Below are 19,497 nucleotides of genomic sequence, written 5' to 3'. Positions count from 1 at the left end.
TAGAATTGGAAGCTAATAGCAATTAAACAAGTAGATAGAAATAGACCTTACAAATAAAAAAGTGATCCTCAAAGAAAATACAATTTTTAGATAATAGTATCTGTCTACCTGTCAAGCTTTTAGTGGCTTGACATGGAATCACTGGCTACTACATAAATTTTCCATATTGTCATTTTAAAAAGAAAGCACCCAGAAATGTCTGCACACTGCAATACACAAGTCCCCTCTAAAATTTAAAGAAAATTACTTCAGCACTCTTTTAATCCAATCTCAAATCAGTTGTACATCTCATGTAGCTCAACTGTTCATTCAAATTGATCGACACACCACAGTTATTGTCATAAATGTAACCTCTGTGTAAGTATATATATACACATTTTTTACAAATTGTATTGTATTTTACTTACTTGAACATAATGGATCACGAAGAAGGAGGACCTTCTAGACGAATGTAGTCATACATGAGACCCTGGAAAGGGCTGGTGCATCTGGGCTGCGTCAAGAAGACGGTATTCTCTCCTTCAACTAACCGAACGCCTGGTATATTTACATTGTACAGCCAGTAGAGCCCGTGAATCCCATGTCTCGCAATCGAGTTGTCCCTTCCAATTAGTCCAGTTGTAAATAAAGGGCGGGCGGCTTTTGGGTCATTAACACGAACCTTTGGAAAATGATTAAAGTACCATTTAGCATTATAAATTTTAAGCAAAATTGACACCGAGTATGAATGCTGGAGACTCCAGTAATTTTATATCCAAACATAAATTGCTACAACCTGAAGTTCTGCCAGAGTTGCAGATGCCAATGCCACACGCAATTTGTAGGTGTTCCTTTGATCAACATTGTCAAGTTTGAACTTAATTTGCCATGTGGTACCTACATGTGTACCATCATCTTTCCTCCTGTAGCACAGAGATGAGAAATAGTTTGTCACGATTGATTAATCAATCAACTAAAAGAGGCACCAGTTGACAGAAAGAAGATGGCCAAGAATGAAAAAGAACATGTATAATTACCAAAGTTTCCAATGCCACACATAGCATATGGCTCTGGTGCTGATATAGGCTAATAGTTTTTTCAGATTTTTCTGTAGTGAACTTCTTTAACGGTTAATCATTGTAAATCACTTTGTTTTATGTCATCTAGCAAAATTCATCAAGCATCTAATCCGTGGGAAAATGGTGATGTTTTTGTAGAGCATCAATAGAATTAATCTAAATTATGTTTTAGAAAATGGCTGAAGGTTTCATCCAGCAAAGCCGATGTTGAAAGAACTCTACCTCACCACTTGCGCAAAAAACCAGTCCTTGTGATGGTCACTGACACCAACTGTGTAAACCAAGTCTGCCTCAGGATATATCTCCACATATCTGCTCCACAACCCATATTGCCTAAACCTGCCCGTAGAAGGGAATGGTCAAATCATTAATCTGGTGGAAATTCACAGCAGTTACAGATATTTCATAACACCAGAAACAAGTCATATATGTCATCATTTTCCAAATATCAACATGACTAAAAGCATTTATTGGGAATGATTTATAGTGTATGATGTGATATTCCTTTTCATCAGTCAAAAAAAGCAAAACAACCAAAATTTATCTACCAATCTTATTCTTCATTCTTTATAAAAGGAACTAATTTAGACTATGTTAAATTCTAAGGAGAGCTAACCTGTCAGGATGATTGATAAATAGTTTATTGACATGCATTGGATCGGGATCAGGAACATAAAACTCTGCAGCAGAACGATCAGGGATGCCTATTTCCCATAATGTAGGTCCATCTCTTGGAGGGTTATATACAAGATCACCCATATAAATATTACAACCTGCATTGCTTGTTATTTAGACTCACTAAAACATTCACCAGGTACAAGAACAGAAAGAAAAGAGATCAGCATGAAGAAGGGAACCTGAGATTATGGTAACGACAGCTTCAAATTGATAATCCCCAATAAATCCAGGAACCCATGCATAAAGGTTATAGTCCCCAGTTCTGATGTTTTTAATGAAGAAACAGCCATTCTCATCTGCTCTGGTCCAAAATTGGTAGTCCTAAAGAGAAATATCAAGCAAGAAACATGCTTTTAAATAACTATCATTCCTCCATGAATAGGACAACAAAAGCAATTATAGCACACGTGTGAGAAAAAAAAGGTGAAGGTGGAACATTACAGTGCTCTTAGTTGAATACATTCATTTTTAATTATAATGTTATACTCAATGCACTCTTTGGAGAAGAAGGTATTAAAAGAATATTTAGCATTTCCAACTCACTTCTTGTATCCTGAATGAACATGAAGTCACATGATTACCAAATTTTGGTTTAACTCCACAATGGACAATTCAAAACTGAAATGCAGCATCCACACCATGAAGTTTAATTGAAATTAAAGCAACAATTCTTCCTCTTCTGACCTTTGAGGCTCCAAATATTTAATCCACACAATTTACAATGCAGAAAAAGCTCTTCTTATATGTAATATTCAAAAAGAAGTCCCTTCTATATGATACCCGGCTAAACTCCGGTGTCGGAATTTCAACTTTCCGACGGAATCTCCGTTGGAATTTGAAATCTCAAAGCTAGAATTTTTAGAAGGGTAAAATAGGGTTTCTATAAAATGAATTTGAAACATTTTTAAATGTGTTTTAAAAAAAAATAGTTTTCAAGTTACTAAGGTTCGGCCGCCGAACCTTCAAGTTCGGCCGCCTACTTCTCCGGCCACCTTTAAGGGGCTCTACCCGAAAAGGAGAAAGCTTTTCTCCATTTTGAGGTAAGTCTCCTACTCTTCTTCTTCTCAGATTCTTCCTTTTCACAGTTTTTTGATGAGTTTTTACTGTTGTTTTGAAATTTTGACTTGAATTTCAAAGTTTTAGCTCCTGGAATCTTCGAAGCTCATCTCTTCTTCTTCTCCTCCAAATTTCTTCTTCGATTGCTGTGTTGATATTTCCAACGTAAGGTAAGTTAAATCCTTGCCTCTCTTCTTCTGTTTGGAGTTCTTAAAAGAGGCAACAGTTATTTTCTATGGCCTGATGTTGCATATCTTTTAGATGTTTTAGCGTTTGAGTTTTTGATTTTTGGTTAATGGATGTTTTCTTCTTGTGTTGTCGACGCATGTTGAAGATTAGGCTAGCTTTAAGTGTCCCTTACGTGTGTTGTGTGTATATGGTTGTTTGTGGGCTGTTGCATGTAGGTTGGAAGCGTTTTGGTGGCTGTGAGTTAAGACAGAATCCAAACTTAGGTTCAGCCGCCGAAACAAGGTTCAGTCACCTAACCTATTTCTAAAGGTTTGACCTTCGAATATGTAAGAAGACTTTAGACTGCCGAATCTACCGCTGAAAATCCCCTGTTTAGCATTTTTCAGCTTGTTTCCTACGTGTTCTCTTGTATATTTATAGGGGTTTCTTGGGGTAATTTTTGGAGTTATAAAAATTATGTTTGATCCTTCATTTAAGTCTATCTATGTAGGATCGGACTTGGGAAACCGTAGAAACTTGCAGTGAAATAACTGCTTCAGAGTTAGGCATGCGTTAGCCAGAGGTGAATAGAACTAAACCGAATTATTATTTTAAAGAAACCAAATGTTTTAAGTATGCTCATGCACTACGAATGTCATGTATATATATATAATTAGGGTGTTTTGCATTAGAATTCATTAATATGATGCATTGCATAATTTATTATTGCTGTGGATGGATATTGAACGACCCATTAGCTCTCGAATATGTTATGATGTGTTATGACGGATATGGAAAGACTAGGGCTTCCCATTTTACGCCCATGGCACTATGTAAGGGAAAGATGAGAGTTGCCCATTTTGCGCCTTTGGCACTGTAGATATGTTATGTTATGTTATATTTAAGAGGAAGTTCTGAAGAGCCCCCATCGCGGGCTAGGTACTATTGGAATCTGTAGAGAGTTACGGGTGACAATTCCATCTTGATGTGAATTGTTTGTATTGTGACGCATTTATTCGATCATATATTTTTTACTGCTTTATATATGTTTCTGCTCACTATACTCTTGTAACTTATCCTTTTCCCCTAACCCAGGATTGCAGGACCAGAATTAGCTCGGCAGGTCAGCAAAGTTATTTGATATAGTCCCTGATGTAATAGTATAGCTGTGGACATGTAATAACTTCTGGATTAGAACTGTGCTTTGTCCGAGTTTTCTTTTATAATCTCCTGTTTATGATCTTTTTATGTAAAAATTTTTAACTATAAGTTATGTTTAAACCAAGTTTGAGGCATATAATGTTGACCACAATGGAGCATTTGACGAGACCTCTAGTATGAGTTTTATGTTTATGTTTTCAGTTATGATGCATGCACAAGTCGAGGTTTGGTTCATGAGATGGAAATATTTTTGTTATGTTTGTGTGATCATAAATGGGATTATATCAGGTGTAACAGGATGTATAGTAGGCTTGTTACGGACTCCGCTGACTTTAAGTCGATCTGAACCCTAGCGCTGGTAATGGTCCGATTGCCGGGTCATTACATTCTATGAGTTTTATTCCAATAGGACACTGCAGAAAACAATGCCCTCTTCATATAGTTATAGTATTTCCACCTTCTACAAGAAGCATAGAACCATAAAAATGGCATAAAAAGCTAATATCCACATTAGGAAACATAAACATGGAAAATTAAAAATGACAAAGTTATCTGTGCTTGTTTTTCCCTATTGGTAGCAGAAGTTCACCTACGAAAGGTGATATATTAAGCAAAAGGAAAAGATGATAAAATCACCTTGCATTCTCTCTGCCATGATCCAACATCGCCTGGTGGGGCCATCCCTACATAAGCACCACTTGCTACAATATAGTCCTCACTCATATACCTATGCATTAAAATAACCAAAATTTATATATATATGGCAGAGTAACAGAAGGTGGAGCATAATTCTATTATTATTTATATTTAACGACCATTTACAGGTCTTGCATAACTCCACTCTGACTCAAGGTGTCAGCTATCTATGCCATAACAACATAAGGATATGACAAGATTTTATGCTGATGGTAAGAACAAATTGTTCTCCACTATCGAAGATTGGGGAACTGGCTATTTCCAAAACAACCAAGGTTAAAATCTTTGATTGGCAGGTTGGATAGAAGGTTTAATTTTTGAAAATGAAAGTACACTTGACCATGCAAAAAAGGTTTCAGCCTCATTCCTTAAATTCTGTATTTCTCAACCCTCAAATTTATAGCATTTTAACATCTATGGCGATTTCCAAATATAAATCCGGGCAGTTTAACCTAATTCCCTGTGATATTTCATGGGCTTCAAGCCAGACCCTTCAAAATTTGACAAGGGTTGAACCCAATCCAGCCCATGACCACATCCATCTTGCACATTCATGCTACATATTAGATTGATAAAACTAGCAAATATTATGGTGACATATTACTAATAAATCCTTAATGACCTGGGAATGATTTTGTACAATTATGCTTGTAATCAATTTAGAACTAAGGCTTAGTTCTTACTGTTGTTGTTGTTTGGTTGCTTCCGATTAGTTTCCTACTTATCCAATGAACCACAAATTTCATAACCACATATTAGGCATCTTCAAGGGCTTACCTGTCTTGGACAAGTAGTCTACCAAATACATTCCCTCGTTCTGCTGACTTTTGGAAATCTGCAGAGGCTGGGAAACTGTACGGCCAGCTTTGGACTTCAGCCATCATCTGTAGATCAATTAGCTTAGTGCTTTACCATCAAGAAGCAACTGTCCAATTGTTATATCAAGTTAAGAGAACAAGAAAATGCACTTGAAATAATTTATTTCAAGACTCAAACCTTTATTTTGGCATCTTGCCATAGAAAAAGTGAGTCATTTCCAGTTGATGCAGAATTAAGATAGATGAAAACTGGACCAAAAACTTTCTTCCAATACTCGCCAGGATTATATATTGGCAGTAGATCTTTTCCGGCATAATGTGAACTATGAAACATCTATTGAAACCATTTGAATTAATGAAGACAGACAATTAAAGCCAATAATGCCAAAGCTGTGACAAAGGCTTAACAATGCATGAAACTGACAAGATAAAACATTTGTAAGGGCTACATCAAAGGTCATCACTCACAGCAAGCGTGGTGGGGCCTACATGTGAGGTCAGGTTCTGTTTGAGGGGCCCACCAGTTCGGAACTCATTGCTTGGTGTAATTTGCCAAAACCCCACAGGTGGGTTGAAGGATATCCACCCATGGACCTGGTTGTCTTCATTATTACATGAATATTGGTACTTGTCATCCACCTGCACAAAACTATTATATGAAATTTGATAGGAATTTACATTCGTTCTAGTTAATTAAAGAATGAAAGAAGTTCTGCCCAGAATGTTTTGCCAGGTGCCAGCAAAACTTGAACTTTGATGGGTCAGTGAATCAGCTGAGAAAGATCAACATCTCATTTCTAAAGTCATATGTCAGATGAAATGCCTTTAGGAAAGAAGAAAGGGAAAATTTTGAGAGGAAAAAAAAAAGAAGGAGAAGCATATAATAGTAGTGAATCACCTCTCCTTTCAGCTCTGGATGCTTAGGATTAACAAGTAGGACAGCTTCAGGATATGCCAGGGTTTGACATCTTCCTGGCATACGGTCATCAGGTAAGGGCATCAGTCTTTGCAGGTTATCTCCTACAGCCATATACTGAAACCTGTCCACTCAAAGTAAACCACTTAAAGAAATTAAACCAATTTTTTTAACAATATTCTTTTCATTATACACTGGATAGTTATAATTTGACTTGTACCCTTCCAGGCACCAACCTTTGGCAAAATATAAAGTTTCAGTGGAAACTATTCCATTATACCACAAATTAGATAACATATGGTATTTTATAGACTCATTTTTGCAATTGGTACCCTTACAGCCTCACCATTTATCCAAAAGTTAAATTTTGTAACTGGTTCAAGTTTGAGGGAAGTAGGAATTTGAACTTTGAAGCTTTGATTGCCCACAATACAAGGAAGGAATCTAACCACCAATTGTATTATTAATTCTTGGAACCACAAACATGGTACCACAGAGGTTTCACCCTACCACAGAACACAAGGATCAAGCAATTACTAAAGCAAAGCTTATGCTTCCGTTAATCCAGCAACATTGTAGCCAAATGATTCATCCCCTTGGGGTAAGTGAATTAATCTAAAAGAATTGAGAACACTCACAGAATTGTCCCTGGATAGCAAATCACAGACAGAAAAACATCTAAAAAAAAAAGATGACCACTTGTCATTTTTAACTTCATTGATATCAGGGGCTCAAGGCTACTTTCACCAGACCTTTTTACCGATCATGATACACTACATATGTTCAGCCATAGACTAATAGATTAAAACAATTTCTTCTAAGAACTAGAAGAAGGAATCCATATTACGGAATTTCCGGTTGACAGTTGCATGCTTCTCAATAATCTCTTCTTTAAGTATGAAAATCTTTGATTCAAGCAAGTAATTTAAGTAGATAATATTGATTGTTTACTTGTCTTTTCTGAGCTTGAAAGTGATCCTGGTTTCACCAAGTTCAAAACCTGGCCACTCTTTTAAGTGCTCATAGATGGCATAAGAGTAGAAGCCTGAGGAACCACGGAGCAATATAAACCTATAAGAAAATAAGAAGTATCTTTAATATTAGTAGTCAAATAAATTATTAAAATAAGATGCATGTTTGTACATGTATACACAATTTGAGCAAAGACCTTTTATCTATGTTTAGGGGAATGTACTTTCCCTCCAGAGAGGGATCCCACATTCTTGTGAATGAGAGCTCAACCTGTTCCTCATTTTCCACAATCACCTTAAAACTTGTTCCACTAATCCTGCATAGCAACCCGTTGCTTATTTACATATCAGCTTTCATTAGCTCTTCTATATCCAGTAAAACAAGCATAACTAAAAATTAGAAGTATATGTATAAGGTATATTGCATTTTTTACAAATGATGTAACAGAAATCCAGATCCAAAATTTGGTGAAAATCCAAAGCACTTTGATTAATTCCTAGGCTTAAAAGATAATAAGATGTACAAAAAGGAAAATTATCTAAGTGGATCATACATCAAAGTGAAGAAAACATTCAAGCAAGAACAGGGTTGGAACATAATTTCAACTTATTCTTGAGATTTGCAAATAAAAAAAATAGGCTCAGCAAAAGATTGCTGATAATGATGGACTCAATATTTATTTTTTATGATATGCAGAACCTGCCATTTTTTTTCTCAAGGAAAAACTTTTAAAATATCTCGACATTCTAGCCTCTAATAAATATTCATCGACATGAAGAAGAACAGAAATACTATCAACAGTATGACTGAATGAACCATGTTAGAATTAAGCATTAATGAAAGGAATAGGGCGTACACATCAAATATTCCCTTGCCTCCTGGTGGATTCCAGACAAGATCCCAATACCTACACAATTAAAAGGTAGAGTTAATTTCCGAGTAATGTGACAACTTTTGTAAACTATCTACATGAATCAGTCAAAAAAATTTTCAATGAAAAAGAAAATCTGATTATCCTTAATTTTTTATTTCTGAAATCTGAATAATTTGATCCAGTACTTGCAGTTGCATAGCAAACAGAGCCGCCTCAATGAAAAAGTAAAGATTTATCTTCTTGACCAGATAACATCCACAACCTGTTCACATTAAATCAATATTTGTTTTACATTCATACGAATAGGATATCTGGAAGATGCTAGCCAGTGTCGGTATTGGTTGCCAACAGTGAAGCCCTGGGAGGATTGCAGCCTTCTTCAACAGGGGGCCCAGCAGAGCAATAGTGCTTCCGCCTACTGTGTAGCCCAAATATTGAGCGGTAAAAAAAATTAAAAGAAAGTAGCTGTAACATCATGTACCCTCTATTTGTTTCACGATTAAGAACTTCAAGCAAATTGTCAATTCCATTATATCGTATGCCAGTAACAATTCCTCCAGGGTTTGATAATGTGACTTGAACTATGCCATTATCCATCACAACCTGCAGAAAGCACAGATCTTAGCACAAATATGACACGTAAATGCAACAAAAAATTAAAGAGGCGCTATTCTTCCTTGATGTTAATTTCTGACCTGCACAGGACAATATCTAGTCCAATAGAAACATAATTCTCAATAGTATTGAACAGATAAAATACCCTGGAAGTAAAAGCATCAAAAGGAAGGATTCTCCAAAAAAAATAATTACATGATGATCTTGAATATACAATCGGACCGCAGGAGGTGGCATTGTGCAACAGTTGTTATCTTTCAGAGTTTGTTTACCAAGATGAAAATGTCTATCTGGGTTCAGTATACCTGAAAAATACATAGAATAAACACTATAAGGAAGAACATAGTTATTTCTGTATGAGTAGTTACTTTACACAATCTGGAAACAACTTGTAAGAATCCTCTTTTCTTAATCAGCTTTATGTCAACTAGAGAGAAAGAATCCATTTTACCCTTCACTTTGGTGCCTTTTACTTTTGAAGGATTAATTACTAGACAAAGAAAGCCAGTTAAAGAGGCGCAAGATAGACAACTATAAATTATGGTATTAAAATCCTTAAATTTTTGACATTTCAAACAAATTATAAGCAAACCTCATCGAAGATTGAAACGATCAAAAATCCCAAATTTTTACATTTAAATAAAAAAAAAAAAAAAAAAAAAAAAACAGAAGCAATGAATCCATCATATCCTAATTGGCTCAGTTTCCCCTCGATATTTTCAAAGTAAAATGCCCAAATGCCGCAATTTGTTTTTAAAGATATGCAAGTGAGTGTACTGTTTGTGGAATTGATTATAACAGTAATATCAATGTTGATATTGTGAAAATCGTAGTAATATTAATGTTGATGTTGTGAATATCGTTTTCCTCTCTGAGATTGATAAACTTGGCCTGTATTCGTACTCTAAAAATGGAATTAAATGGCCGACAGGATTGGTCCACACTCCCCACAGGACATAAGTAGGGAAAAAAAAACTCGAAAAAATCAAGTAGTTTGAGAATTCGAGATTTTTCAATTCTCCTTTTTAAACAAAAAGGAAAGAAAGAAAGAAAAACGAATGTGGAGGAGGAGGCCTACCTCCAGGTCTAGGTCTTTGAGAAGTGGACGTAGAGTGAGAAACATTGCTGTGGCGCAGGCAACCACCGCAATCGCCAAGAGAACTGAAGAACCTTTGCAGCCTTTTCCTCATTCAAAGGACGAGAAAGAAATCGGTGTTTTGCGATTTTCGGCAATTATGACGGCGGAATTCGGAGACAGTGACGGGGTATGGTGATGAATTGAGTGGCGGCAAAGGCTGAACTGTTCAAAGTCGAATTTGCCGTTAATCCGTTGTCTAAAACGCTTAGCAAAACTGCGACTGCGTAGCTTTGTCGTTGCCGCGTGTTATTGGAAAAACCCATTTGTTTATTGTTTTGGCGCTGTGGGGCTGTGGGTGTAACGCTCACAGTTTTGCTGTCGGACCTATCGGTTAAATTGTTCGGTGCGGCTACAACACATAAATATTTCCATGCACTCATTTTATATCCAGACTCGGAGACAAACCCATGGTCCCTCATATGAAAATTACGGGGAAATTCACATTTTTATTTATAGTAAATTAGATCCGGATTAAATCTTTTTCATATGTTTATTAAAATAATAATGTGTAAACTGTAGACCATTTCATAATAATAGGGTAGCAGAACAAGATGCAAGCCATGACTTTGCAGATATGCATTCGTAATAACTACCATGAAATCTATATATTTGCACCCCCCTCATAATTTAGTAAATAATAACATCACTCTTATTATAAATATTTTGAATCAAGTCTCTTCTTCATCAATACAACGTAATATGTTTTATATGAGTTTTAAATATTATTTATTTATATATTAAATTCAAATTTTTAAAATGATCATTTATTTTAAGAATAATAGTTAAAAATGACATGGACATAACTTTTTTTTGACAAATGTAACATAACTTTATTCTTAAATAAAAAACCTTTTCAATTCTTATTTTTATACATATTATACAAAATGAATTTTGTCAACTTTTATTTAAATATATTATCTTATATAAAAATGTAATAATTATCTAAAAAATTCCTTTTTTTACTGCACACATATATATAATATTCATTAGCATTTGAACTATTATTGATAAATTTTTATAATATGATTTTTTAAAACTATAAATATAAAAAATATATATATCAAATTATATTATTAAAATAAAATAATACATAATCAGCCCTTATCAATAAAGTCTGGTGTTTTCCATATACAAATATTTTTCAAATAAAGAGATTAAGATACGACGTCCAACGGGCCATTATCCAATTTTAAACTTTTAATAATATCACTGTACATTTTATTTATTTATTTTTAGCCTGACAGTATATTTTAGTTCTATTTTCTAAAATAGTTGAAAGAAAATATTAGAACACAAGATTATTTTGCAATATTATGCCATTGATACTTTTTTTCTCAGCCTGAAATCAGCGAATAACGATATATAATAGTTCCCACTTCTCTTCTTTTTCGCTCCTCTTTAGAATTTTTGAAAAGAGATTTTCTTTATTTTAAATTATTTTGGTCTGATAACGCATAAAAAATAAAAACATTGAATTGTGACACGAGTGAAAATGTTCTATGAATTAGGCCATTCAATTTGACTGCTTGGAGGAAAAGTTCTACTAACAGAGTATGGAAATCAAATCTCCCACTCCTCAAGTTTCACTAATATCTAGAACTACTAGACCTATTACTTCAAGATTTAGACCACCAACAAAATATTTAAATATAGGAACGACCGACCTTAATGATCAGAAGGAACCTGTCTTTATGCGGATCAAATAAACCGGGTACAAACCTAGTGAAATCAGGGCAAAATATCAATCCCACGCGATGGTCGGTCTCTCTAATCCTCTCTTAAGTATTAAATATGCATGCAAAAAGACTACACAGCCGCCTAATACGCTTATCAAAGGACATGAGCAAACCAGCTCTACATCAATTAATCGACTACCAGCCGCTTAACATACATATTGTATCACACCACCATCCAATCTAACGAGACATAAAGCAGAAAATCGAAATATAAATATCTCAAAATCAACTTTCCACAGGGGTTAAATCTCTCTAAAATAAAAATCATTCAAGAGGCGGAGACACTCTTTCTAATACACTTAATCAAGAATCCCACAGGAAATAGAGGCTCTCTTCCAAGGACCAAGATTTAAAAAAGTTAATATCTATCTCATATACCAACAAAAGAACCCTCAAAATAAAGGCCCTTTAAAAATTTCCTAAAAATACTTCATTATTTTATTTTTTTTATTTCCTCTTTATATTAACGAATTTCAAATAATGCTTGATCTAACTTGACCATCAAAGGGTCTCCACCAGAAGTATACCCAATGGATTTCTGACCATCTTTTCTATCTTACCTTACAGATCTCCTTATCTAAAATTAAACATGAAGTGATTTAACGGAATCAACCACTGACAATGGTCAACCTATTGAATCGTATGCTGTAAGAACTTAACGAAATCAACTACGAATAATGGTCAACCTATTAAATCGTACACTGTAAGTAACCACTGACAATAATCAACCTATTGAATCGTATGGCATAGGATGTCTGTCGGATCTCGCTTCATCACCTCCAAAGCTAGCCCTCTCCTCCTATCGATTTTTCATGTCCCTATTTTAACTAGGATTTCCCTCCTATATACAGAAAACTGTAAATATTTTTCTTGATTGTATTTTTATTTTGCTACGGGTGTTATTCATGGCCGCATGTTTCTTTTTCCAACTGTTGAAGAGATTTGAATTTTTAAGGTTGATTCACCTCTAGGAGTTGTTTACTAGACTTCAAAGCCATTAGCACTCTCAACTTTCTAACCTTGTAAAGCTCTGGCTAATGCTCTCTTGCCAGACCATGCTGATTTCTAATGAGGCATCTCAGGAGCTATAAGATCTCTGCTTTCTTTCGAGGAGTTCTACGTCCTTGTTGCTAGATTCTGATGGATCTCCTGATTTTCATCCCCATTGCAAGTGGGTTGCAAAGCAGATCTTAAAGATTTAGAGCTGGATTGCTGTTTGTGGAACTTCCATAATGCTTCAGTAGATGTTTTATCTATTTTTGGCGTAATTCATCCGCACTGAAAGGTTGAATCCCTTCCTTCCACAGCTAACAGCCTTGATCTGATGATTTTCCTCGGTGGCTCATCTCCTGCTCCGCTGATTTCTTTGACTTCGGATCAGATTGTATCCATGAGTTCTAGAATTCCTTTGTGTTGGGCTTTTTTAGGCTTCTTTAGATGCTTTAAATCTTATATTGGGCCGGCTGTAACCCGTCTCGACCAAAAAAATTAACATATCTATCGATTTAGAAGAAAAAAAAAAATCAGAGACATATAGGCTATAGCTCCTAGAGGACAGTGGTGTGCGGGTCTGAAGAGTAAAGACCGTATATGCAAGCAACATTACCCATGAACCTCAGAGTTCCAACAATCACGGTTGGCCAATTCTCCCCAACTCCCCTATTAAAATTCAAAGGTTCAACCAAGAACTGCTCCACCCTGAATCCAAAAGAACGCAGAAATGGTAGTAAATTGATGGAAGTGGAATTGCCAGCAATTACTAGAATGTAACTTTACAAAAGCCCATCTCTTATGCAAACAAATGCTGAAGCTATTTCCCAATGATGGAAAACAGTACACAAGCTGTCAATGTACTATCACAACCCAGAGTTCAATACAGTAACAGTATGCTCTCAGTTGATTACAGATCCAGACAAATGGAATCAAATAGCCTTGGAGCTGTGATTTACATAAGCCCTAATGTGTACCTTCTCTGCTGCTAATGCACTTGATTATTCCCTGTTTTCCTCTGGAAAAGAATTGATCCCAGTAGAACAGCAATGCCTGTTATTGCAATGGTGAATAGAAGTCGTCTCCGTGAATAATCATGTGGCTGCGTTCTTGGAGCACCTGGTGCTCTTTCAGCTGCCCTCACATCCCTTCAAACATTCCAAATATATTAGGCCCATAAAATGATAAGATCAGGGATGACAGTAGATATCTGTAAACAATGCACAAATCCTGTAATGACAAATGAACACTTCAATTAGATAGTACATAGCCCAGGAGTTCCCTTAGGCGGGTAAGCCCCGTTTTATGTAGTTGGACGTGTATTTGAAAAAAACATTTCCTTGGACTCCCAAAGTTCAGAACAACTACTAAGAACCTCCATAATTTTATGAAAAGAATAAAACTGCCACAGATTGAACTATTACTACAAATGCATACCCACATCCTTATATTGCTGTTCTGATTTCTCGGTGATATGCAATATCCACTTAATGGCTTTAAGTATACTTCCACTACACATCCAACTACTATGCTTTCCCAGTACCCACAACAAGGGGATCAACCGGAAATTAACTTCAAAACAAATGCATTCAACATAAGCCCCAAAAGGTTACATACTTGACAGCCAACACAAACTCAAGACAAAAACAGCTAAGCAAAAGTAAACCAATGTGGTAATAGTTACATTCAACAAGTCACCATACAAACCATAAAAAATTATGGAAAAGGCAAACAAAAAAGGAATCTATATCTACCTGGAAGATCCTGCAGTACTGTCTGACACACCAGTGCATCTAGCCTCATGGTTGTATCTTTCTCGCAATCTAATATATCTATTACACAGATGGCAAAGTTCTGTTCGGTTCCCACATACCTCCTGAAATTTCATAATCAGAAGACGAAAAAAGATGCTGATAACAATTGGTACTAAAACGTGCAGCTGAATGCTGCCTTGATATTTCTAAATTGTTGACAGTCCTACCTGATGCTCAGCTAGATCAATTGCAGGCAATGGAAACTCACAGAATTCGCATGTGACAATCCTTTGAGGACAATTTTCACCTTTATGAATTGCTAGAATTTCACGCTCCATTGTCTCACTGCATAGTGAACAGGCTACCTGCTCAAAGATAGTGAGGTAAACATAGTACCTCAAAGCAACTTAATGTATGACCATTTCCTTTTATCATGGGAACTCTTGGCATAAAAAATTGCACACAATCTATTATGCTTTTTCCATAAGAATGTGAAACATTCAAAACATTAAAGTCGGAAATATTTAACTTTATCACCTACAGCAATGGAAAAGATATAACTACTTCCATGAAGAATTAAGACTTGAGAAAAGGTTGAATATAAACATGCAGGTTGAAGCATTCATCAATTTTACCAATCTTATTTATGTTAATGAGAAACTAAAATAGGAAAAGAATAACTTGTTAAAGACTGAAACTTTATCACAGAAAATCAGGAAGAAACATTCCAATAATCTACCATCAAGAAAGAAAATCAGTAATCAACCATATTATATTTAGCTTTCTACCTCAGACTATGATATTGTGATGTGTGGCAAAATAAGGGAGTGCAGTCAAGTGACTAGTTCAGTATAGAATCTATAGGTGTATAATCTCTTCTAGTAAAACGAGATTGATAATGAAGATCTTGTTATCTTCTGCTCTCTATTTCTGCCTCTAGCCCCCCTCCTTTCTTTTCAGTTTCCCCCTCCCATTTCCTGTATTTTGTTGATACCAAAGAGATTCAGATAAAGTACTCAACCTGCAAAGTGTTCTTTGCTGCTTATGGTGATTGGAAAAGAATTCTGGAAAAAAAAAAAGGGAATTTGGGATGAAAGGAGGCAATTTTAGAAGCCAAGAATGACATCTTGTTTGTTTGGTGACCAAGAAAGAGAAGCAAAGATTGAGAAATACAACGGAAAGAAGATAAGAGGGGAAATTTTTAATGAAATGGAAAGCAAACCCTGTGATCTGTCATTCACAGAGCTAAGGGAAGTGCTCCCACTTGATGGAGGTTGAATTCTTAACCAACCTGAACCTGTTTAGGTCAACCTGAATCTGTTTGAGTAACATTTAAAAAGGGGAAATGTGACGACCAAACAGAAGAAAGAGGAGACTAGAGAGACAGAGATATAGTGCAAAAAGATTACAAGATTCTGATTATGAATTCCCACTTACAAGAAGAGATTCCTACTACACTAAAACAATCACATGACTCCACTTCCTACTTTTTCACACATATCACATTGCTTAGCTTTCAGCCATACAACCACCATCCTATAAAATCCAACTCAACTCAACAAAGACTAGTTCCAACTGATCCATTTCAGCTACTAAGAGGGTGTTTGACTTAGCTTATGAAAATTAGCTTATAATCACTAATAGCTTATAAGTTATTTAAGTCTTATAAGCATTTAAATTTTAAATAATTATGTGTTCAGTTAAAATGCTTATAAGTGGCTGATAAGCAGTTGATATGTTTAATAATAATTACCTTATAAACACATTTATTATTAAAATTACTAAAAAAGATATTAAATATGATATATGTTGAAGTTTTAGAATTAAATTAGGACAATATGATAATTTATTTGGTCAAACTAGCTTATAAGCTTAGTGCTTATAAGCACCAAAATAAAAAGCTGCCTCCTTCCAGCCTTTTTTTTTTTTTTTAGCTTATAAGCTCAAAAAATGTTATAAGCAAACAGGTCATCTAAATTTTAGAGCTTATAAGCTTAGACAAACACACTCTAAGCCACATCAGAATCAAATGCTCAATAGGTTTACCATGCAAAATGAATATAGCAATTCTCAATTTTCTTTAGATTGTAGGCTCCTATTATGCCACCAGCTACATGTGCACACATGGTAAATTTTGGCTAAAAACAAGCACCTCATACCACTCTCACTTCAAACTCCTAACCATATTAAAGCAGGCATCAAAGTGAACCACAGTTTTCTAGTAAAAATCTCTTTCCAGTTTCCATCCAGAAGAAAGGGTTTAAGAATTGAATTTGAAAACAAAATGACATAGGACACCCAAACAAATTACATCACTCACCATAAACATGCTTTTTAATATTTGATATAATGCCCTACCCTACTTCTATTGCTTGTACTACACACCAGAGGCCACTCCCACCTAAATACACATAGTTGCATACTATAACTTCTGTATCTTCATCTCACAATAAAGGTCAATGACTTCCAATAAACCAACATACCGGAGCATGAGTGTTTAAGAAGTGTTCCTCAGCATGCTTTTTTGGGACCATGTCACCACAAATTTTACATTTTTCAAGATTCCGAGAACAATGAGCGAAATGCAAATCAATATTCAAGGAAGGAATAGCTCTGTCACTGGAAACACGAAAAAAAAAAAAGTTGTCAGCTAATTAATTATGTTAAACCAGTCAAAAACTAATCTGCTGGGGCATATTACAAAACAATAAAAACAAAAGTGCTAATGTGCTATTAACCATTTTTCAAATAAGCAGTCTGCTTGAAATAAAACATTTGCAGCTTATTTGGATAGTGGGGTACCCATTTTTTCCTCATTTGGATAAGAGAGGAAAATAAGAGAATATAGGAAACAATTAATATTTTCCTTCAGATATTTCTCCCTGTTTCAGAGAGAAAATAAGAGCATGAAAGAGGAAAAAGTACAATAAACTATAAGGCCTTTTTTTTTGAGAAAAAAAGGTCCTCCTTTATCCAAACATGATGGAAAGGAAAATTCTTCTTTTAAAAAAATTGTCATAATTTTGTTTTCTTTCCTCCTCCAGTATTTATCCAGACAGAGGGTTAAGGAAGAAAGTGAGGGTCCAAAAGGAACATATGAGTATCATTATGAAACAACAAACAGTAATAATAATAATAAAAGTAACAATGTGTTGTACTTATCAAATTAAAAAGGAAAAAAGAAATAAATCAGGAAACATTAAAAATACATCTCAAAGTGGACTGAATTATCAAGAAATATTTGCACCACATTCAGTGCTAGACAAATACTTGATCAGCATATGACTATCATCAGAATTGACCAAAAAAAGCAAAAGAAAAATATATAATTGAAAAAAAGGGCTACCATCAATAGAAAAGCTAAATCAATTAAGGTTGTGTTCAGCAATAGTGTTTAGTGGTAGTTTTTATTGTTTGGATCAAGTCAAAACACTATTTTGTTACTTACTATTTGATTACTACTTATTTATACTAGCATTTGAAGGTTCAACAAGTAGTTATTGAAAGCCTACCATCTCCTAATGTTTAGTGTTTGGAGACAAATTAATTGCACTTTTTTAGCACTTATACTCTTTCCTTTTCCAAATTCACAAGCCTAGCCCTTAATATATAAATCCTCACTTACTATCACTTTTTTACAATTCCCTCGTGTTCTTTTTTGTCATTTTATATTTAATGGCTAATCCAACCTAACATTCTTTTACTGAACATTCTGCTTTAAACTACTTCTATAATCAGTTAACTATTAACAGCTAACAGCTAGTAAACCAGCTGAGCGCTACTAAAACAGCTAACCACCATTACAACCACTAGTATGCCAAACAAGGCCCAAAGAAGCAGACAATAACAGCTCAAACCATCCCAAAAAATTAACAATCAGGACAACTAACCCCCAAATTGCATAAGGTTTCAGGAGTCCCTAACCCTAAATTTAACTGTTAAAAAGGTCTATAAAAACTAAGCTTGGCTAACCCCATGCATGGTAATCGATATTTAAGATAACAAGCAGATCAAATGAGTATTACACGTACTACGAATAAACCAGATAAAAAAAAATATTGTTCACTTACAGTTAATGAAAGTAACAATACGAATTTTGGTTTTGGCTTCATGAAAATAGCATGCAAGGTTTGTTCAGCTTTATCTGATACAGTTGTGGCCTAAGCTAACAAAATATTTCAATAATATCTGAACAAGCTAAGAACAACAAGGCAAAATCCATAATTAACGCCGAAATTTTTTTTTTTTTCGAAATAAAAAAGAAGGGGAAATTTTAGGATAATCAGAACATAACAAGATCAGAAGGAATAAAATGTATAATTACCAGTGGCTGCATATGTTAGTGGTTTCCTCAGATGCAACAGCCATATCTCGATAACGACGTCGTTCCTTCTTCGAGCAAAATCTTCGAGTAAACCTTCAAAAGGAAACAAACAATTAGGGTGAAAAAGAGGAACAAAATTACGACAAAAATTGCGTCCATAGACATCCATCCATTACCAGGGCAGCGATTTGCGATTTAATTGCCAACTAATTTGGGAGATTTGTGATTCTTCAGATTTTCTATTTGTTTGGGGATTTCGAAGACTCGAAGAAGAGAGAATTTGATTACTTTGGTTGAACTAACTTTTAGATGGTGAGGATTTTCGGACCATTGGGTCCACGGAGATGGTTCTTGCTGAAAATACTCTTCTACTCACGCCACTTCATAGAGCGTGAATCCACTCGCTCTGTCTTTGGGCTAAAGCCCATCATGGACAACATCTCTTAATGAAATAGGTTGGGTTCTTGATGTGAAGGCAGGCGGAATCTCTGTGAGCCCATTCTTGCATAGATGGATTGTCAAGCCCCTCAATATTGTATGACG

At 35.1% G+C, this 19,497-nt stretch overlaps 2 protein-coding genes across 2 annotated transcripts; both read right to left on the bottom strand.

Moving 5' to 3' along the window:
• Positions 1-232: 232 nt before the first annotated feature.
• On the bottom strand, positions 233-10,515 carry LOC110606914 (probable rhamnogalacturonate lyase B). Its single transcript, XM_021745920.2, has 16 exons — positions 10,091-10,515; positions 9,208-9,317; positions 8,879-9,000; positions 8,380-8,430; positions 7,720-7,839; positions 7,503-7,622; positions 6,534-6,675; positions 6,104-6,274; positions 5,814-5,969; positions 5,595-5,701; positions 4,758-4,848; positions 1,916-2,057; positions 1,675-1,831; positions 1,281-1,397; positions 776-902; positions 233-661 (listed from the first exon to the last, which is right to left on the bottom strand). The coding sequence occupies exons 1-16, from the start codon at positions 10,200-10,202 to the stop codon at positions 422-424; spliced, it is 2,085 nt and encodes a 694-aa protein (XP_021601612.1). The 5' UTR covers positions 10,203-10,515; the 3' UTR covers positions 233-421.
• A 3,092-nt stretch (positions 10,516-13,607) lies between these two features.
• Positions 13,608-19,292, bottom strand: LOC110606916 (XIAP-associated factor 1). The gene is made up of 6 exons (XM_021745921.2): positions 19,131-19,292; positions 18,955-19,047; positions 17,114-17,249; positions 14,858-14,995; positions 14,631-14,752; positions 13,608-14,024 (listed from the first exon to the last, which is right to left on the bottom strand). The coding sequence occupies exons 2-6, from the start codon at positions 18,996-18,998 to the stop codon at positions 13,865-13,867; spliced, it is 600 nt and encodes a 199-aa protein (XP_021601613.1). The 5' UTR covers positions 18,999-19,047; positions 19,131-19,292; the 3' UTR covers positions 13,608-13,864.
• Between the last annotated feature and the right edge of the window lie 205 nt (positions 19,293-19,497).

This window comes from Manihot esculenta, chromosome 18 (genome assembly GCF_001659605.2).
Source record: "Manihot esculenta cultivar AM560-2 chromosome 18, M.esculenta_v8, whole genome shotgun sequence".
In the NCBI taxonomy this organism is placed as follows: Eukaryota; Viridiplantae; Streptophyta; class Magnoliopsida; order Malpighiales; family Euphorbiaceae; genus Manihot; species Manihot esculenta.
This window is presented reverse-complemented; position numbering and strand designations above follow the sequence as displayed.

Bases quoted from the DNA above. Each gene is read 5' to 3' on its own strand.
- LOC110606914 (XM_021745920.2), bottom strand. From the start codon at position 10,202: ATGAGGAAAAGGCTGCAAAGGTTCTTCAGTTCTCTTGGCGATTGCGGT. The intron at 7,840-8,379 runs GTACGCCCTATT...GTTGCTATGCAG, and splicing joins GGCAAGGGAATATTTGATGT to GATTAGTGGAACAAGTTTTA. The intron at 2,058-4,757 runs GTGATTTTATCA...ATTTCTCTTTAG, and splicing joins CATGGCAGAGAGAATGCAAG to GACTACCAATTTTGGACCAG.
- LOC110606916 (XM_021745921.2), bottom strand. From the start codon at position 18,998: ATGGCTGTTGCATCTGAGGAAACCACTAACATATGCAGCCACTG. The intron at 17,250-18,954 runs GTAATTATACAT...TCGTGTTTCCAG, and splicing joins ACTAACATATGCAGCCACTG to TGACAGAGCTATTCCTTCCT. The intron at 14,996-17,113 runs GTATGTTGGTTT...ATCTTTGAGCAG, and splicing joins TCTTAAACACTCATGCTCCG to GTAGCCTGTTCACTATGCAG.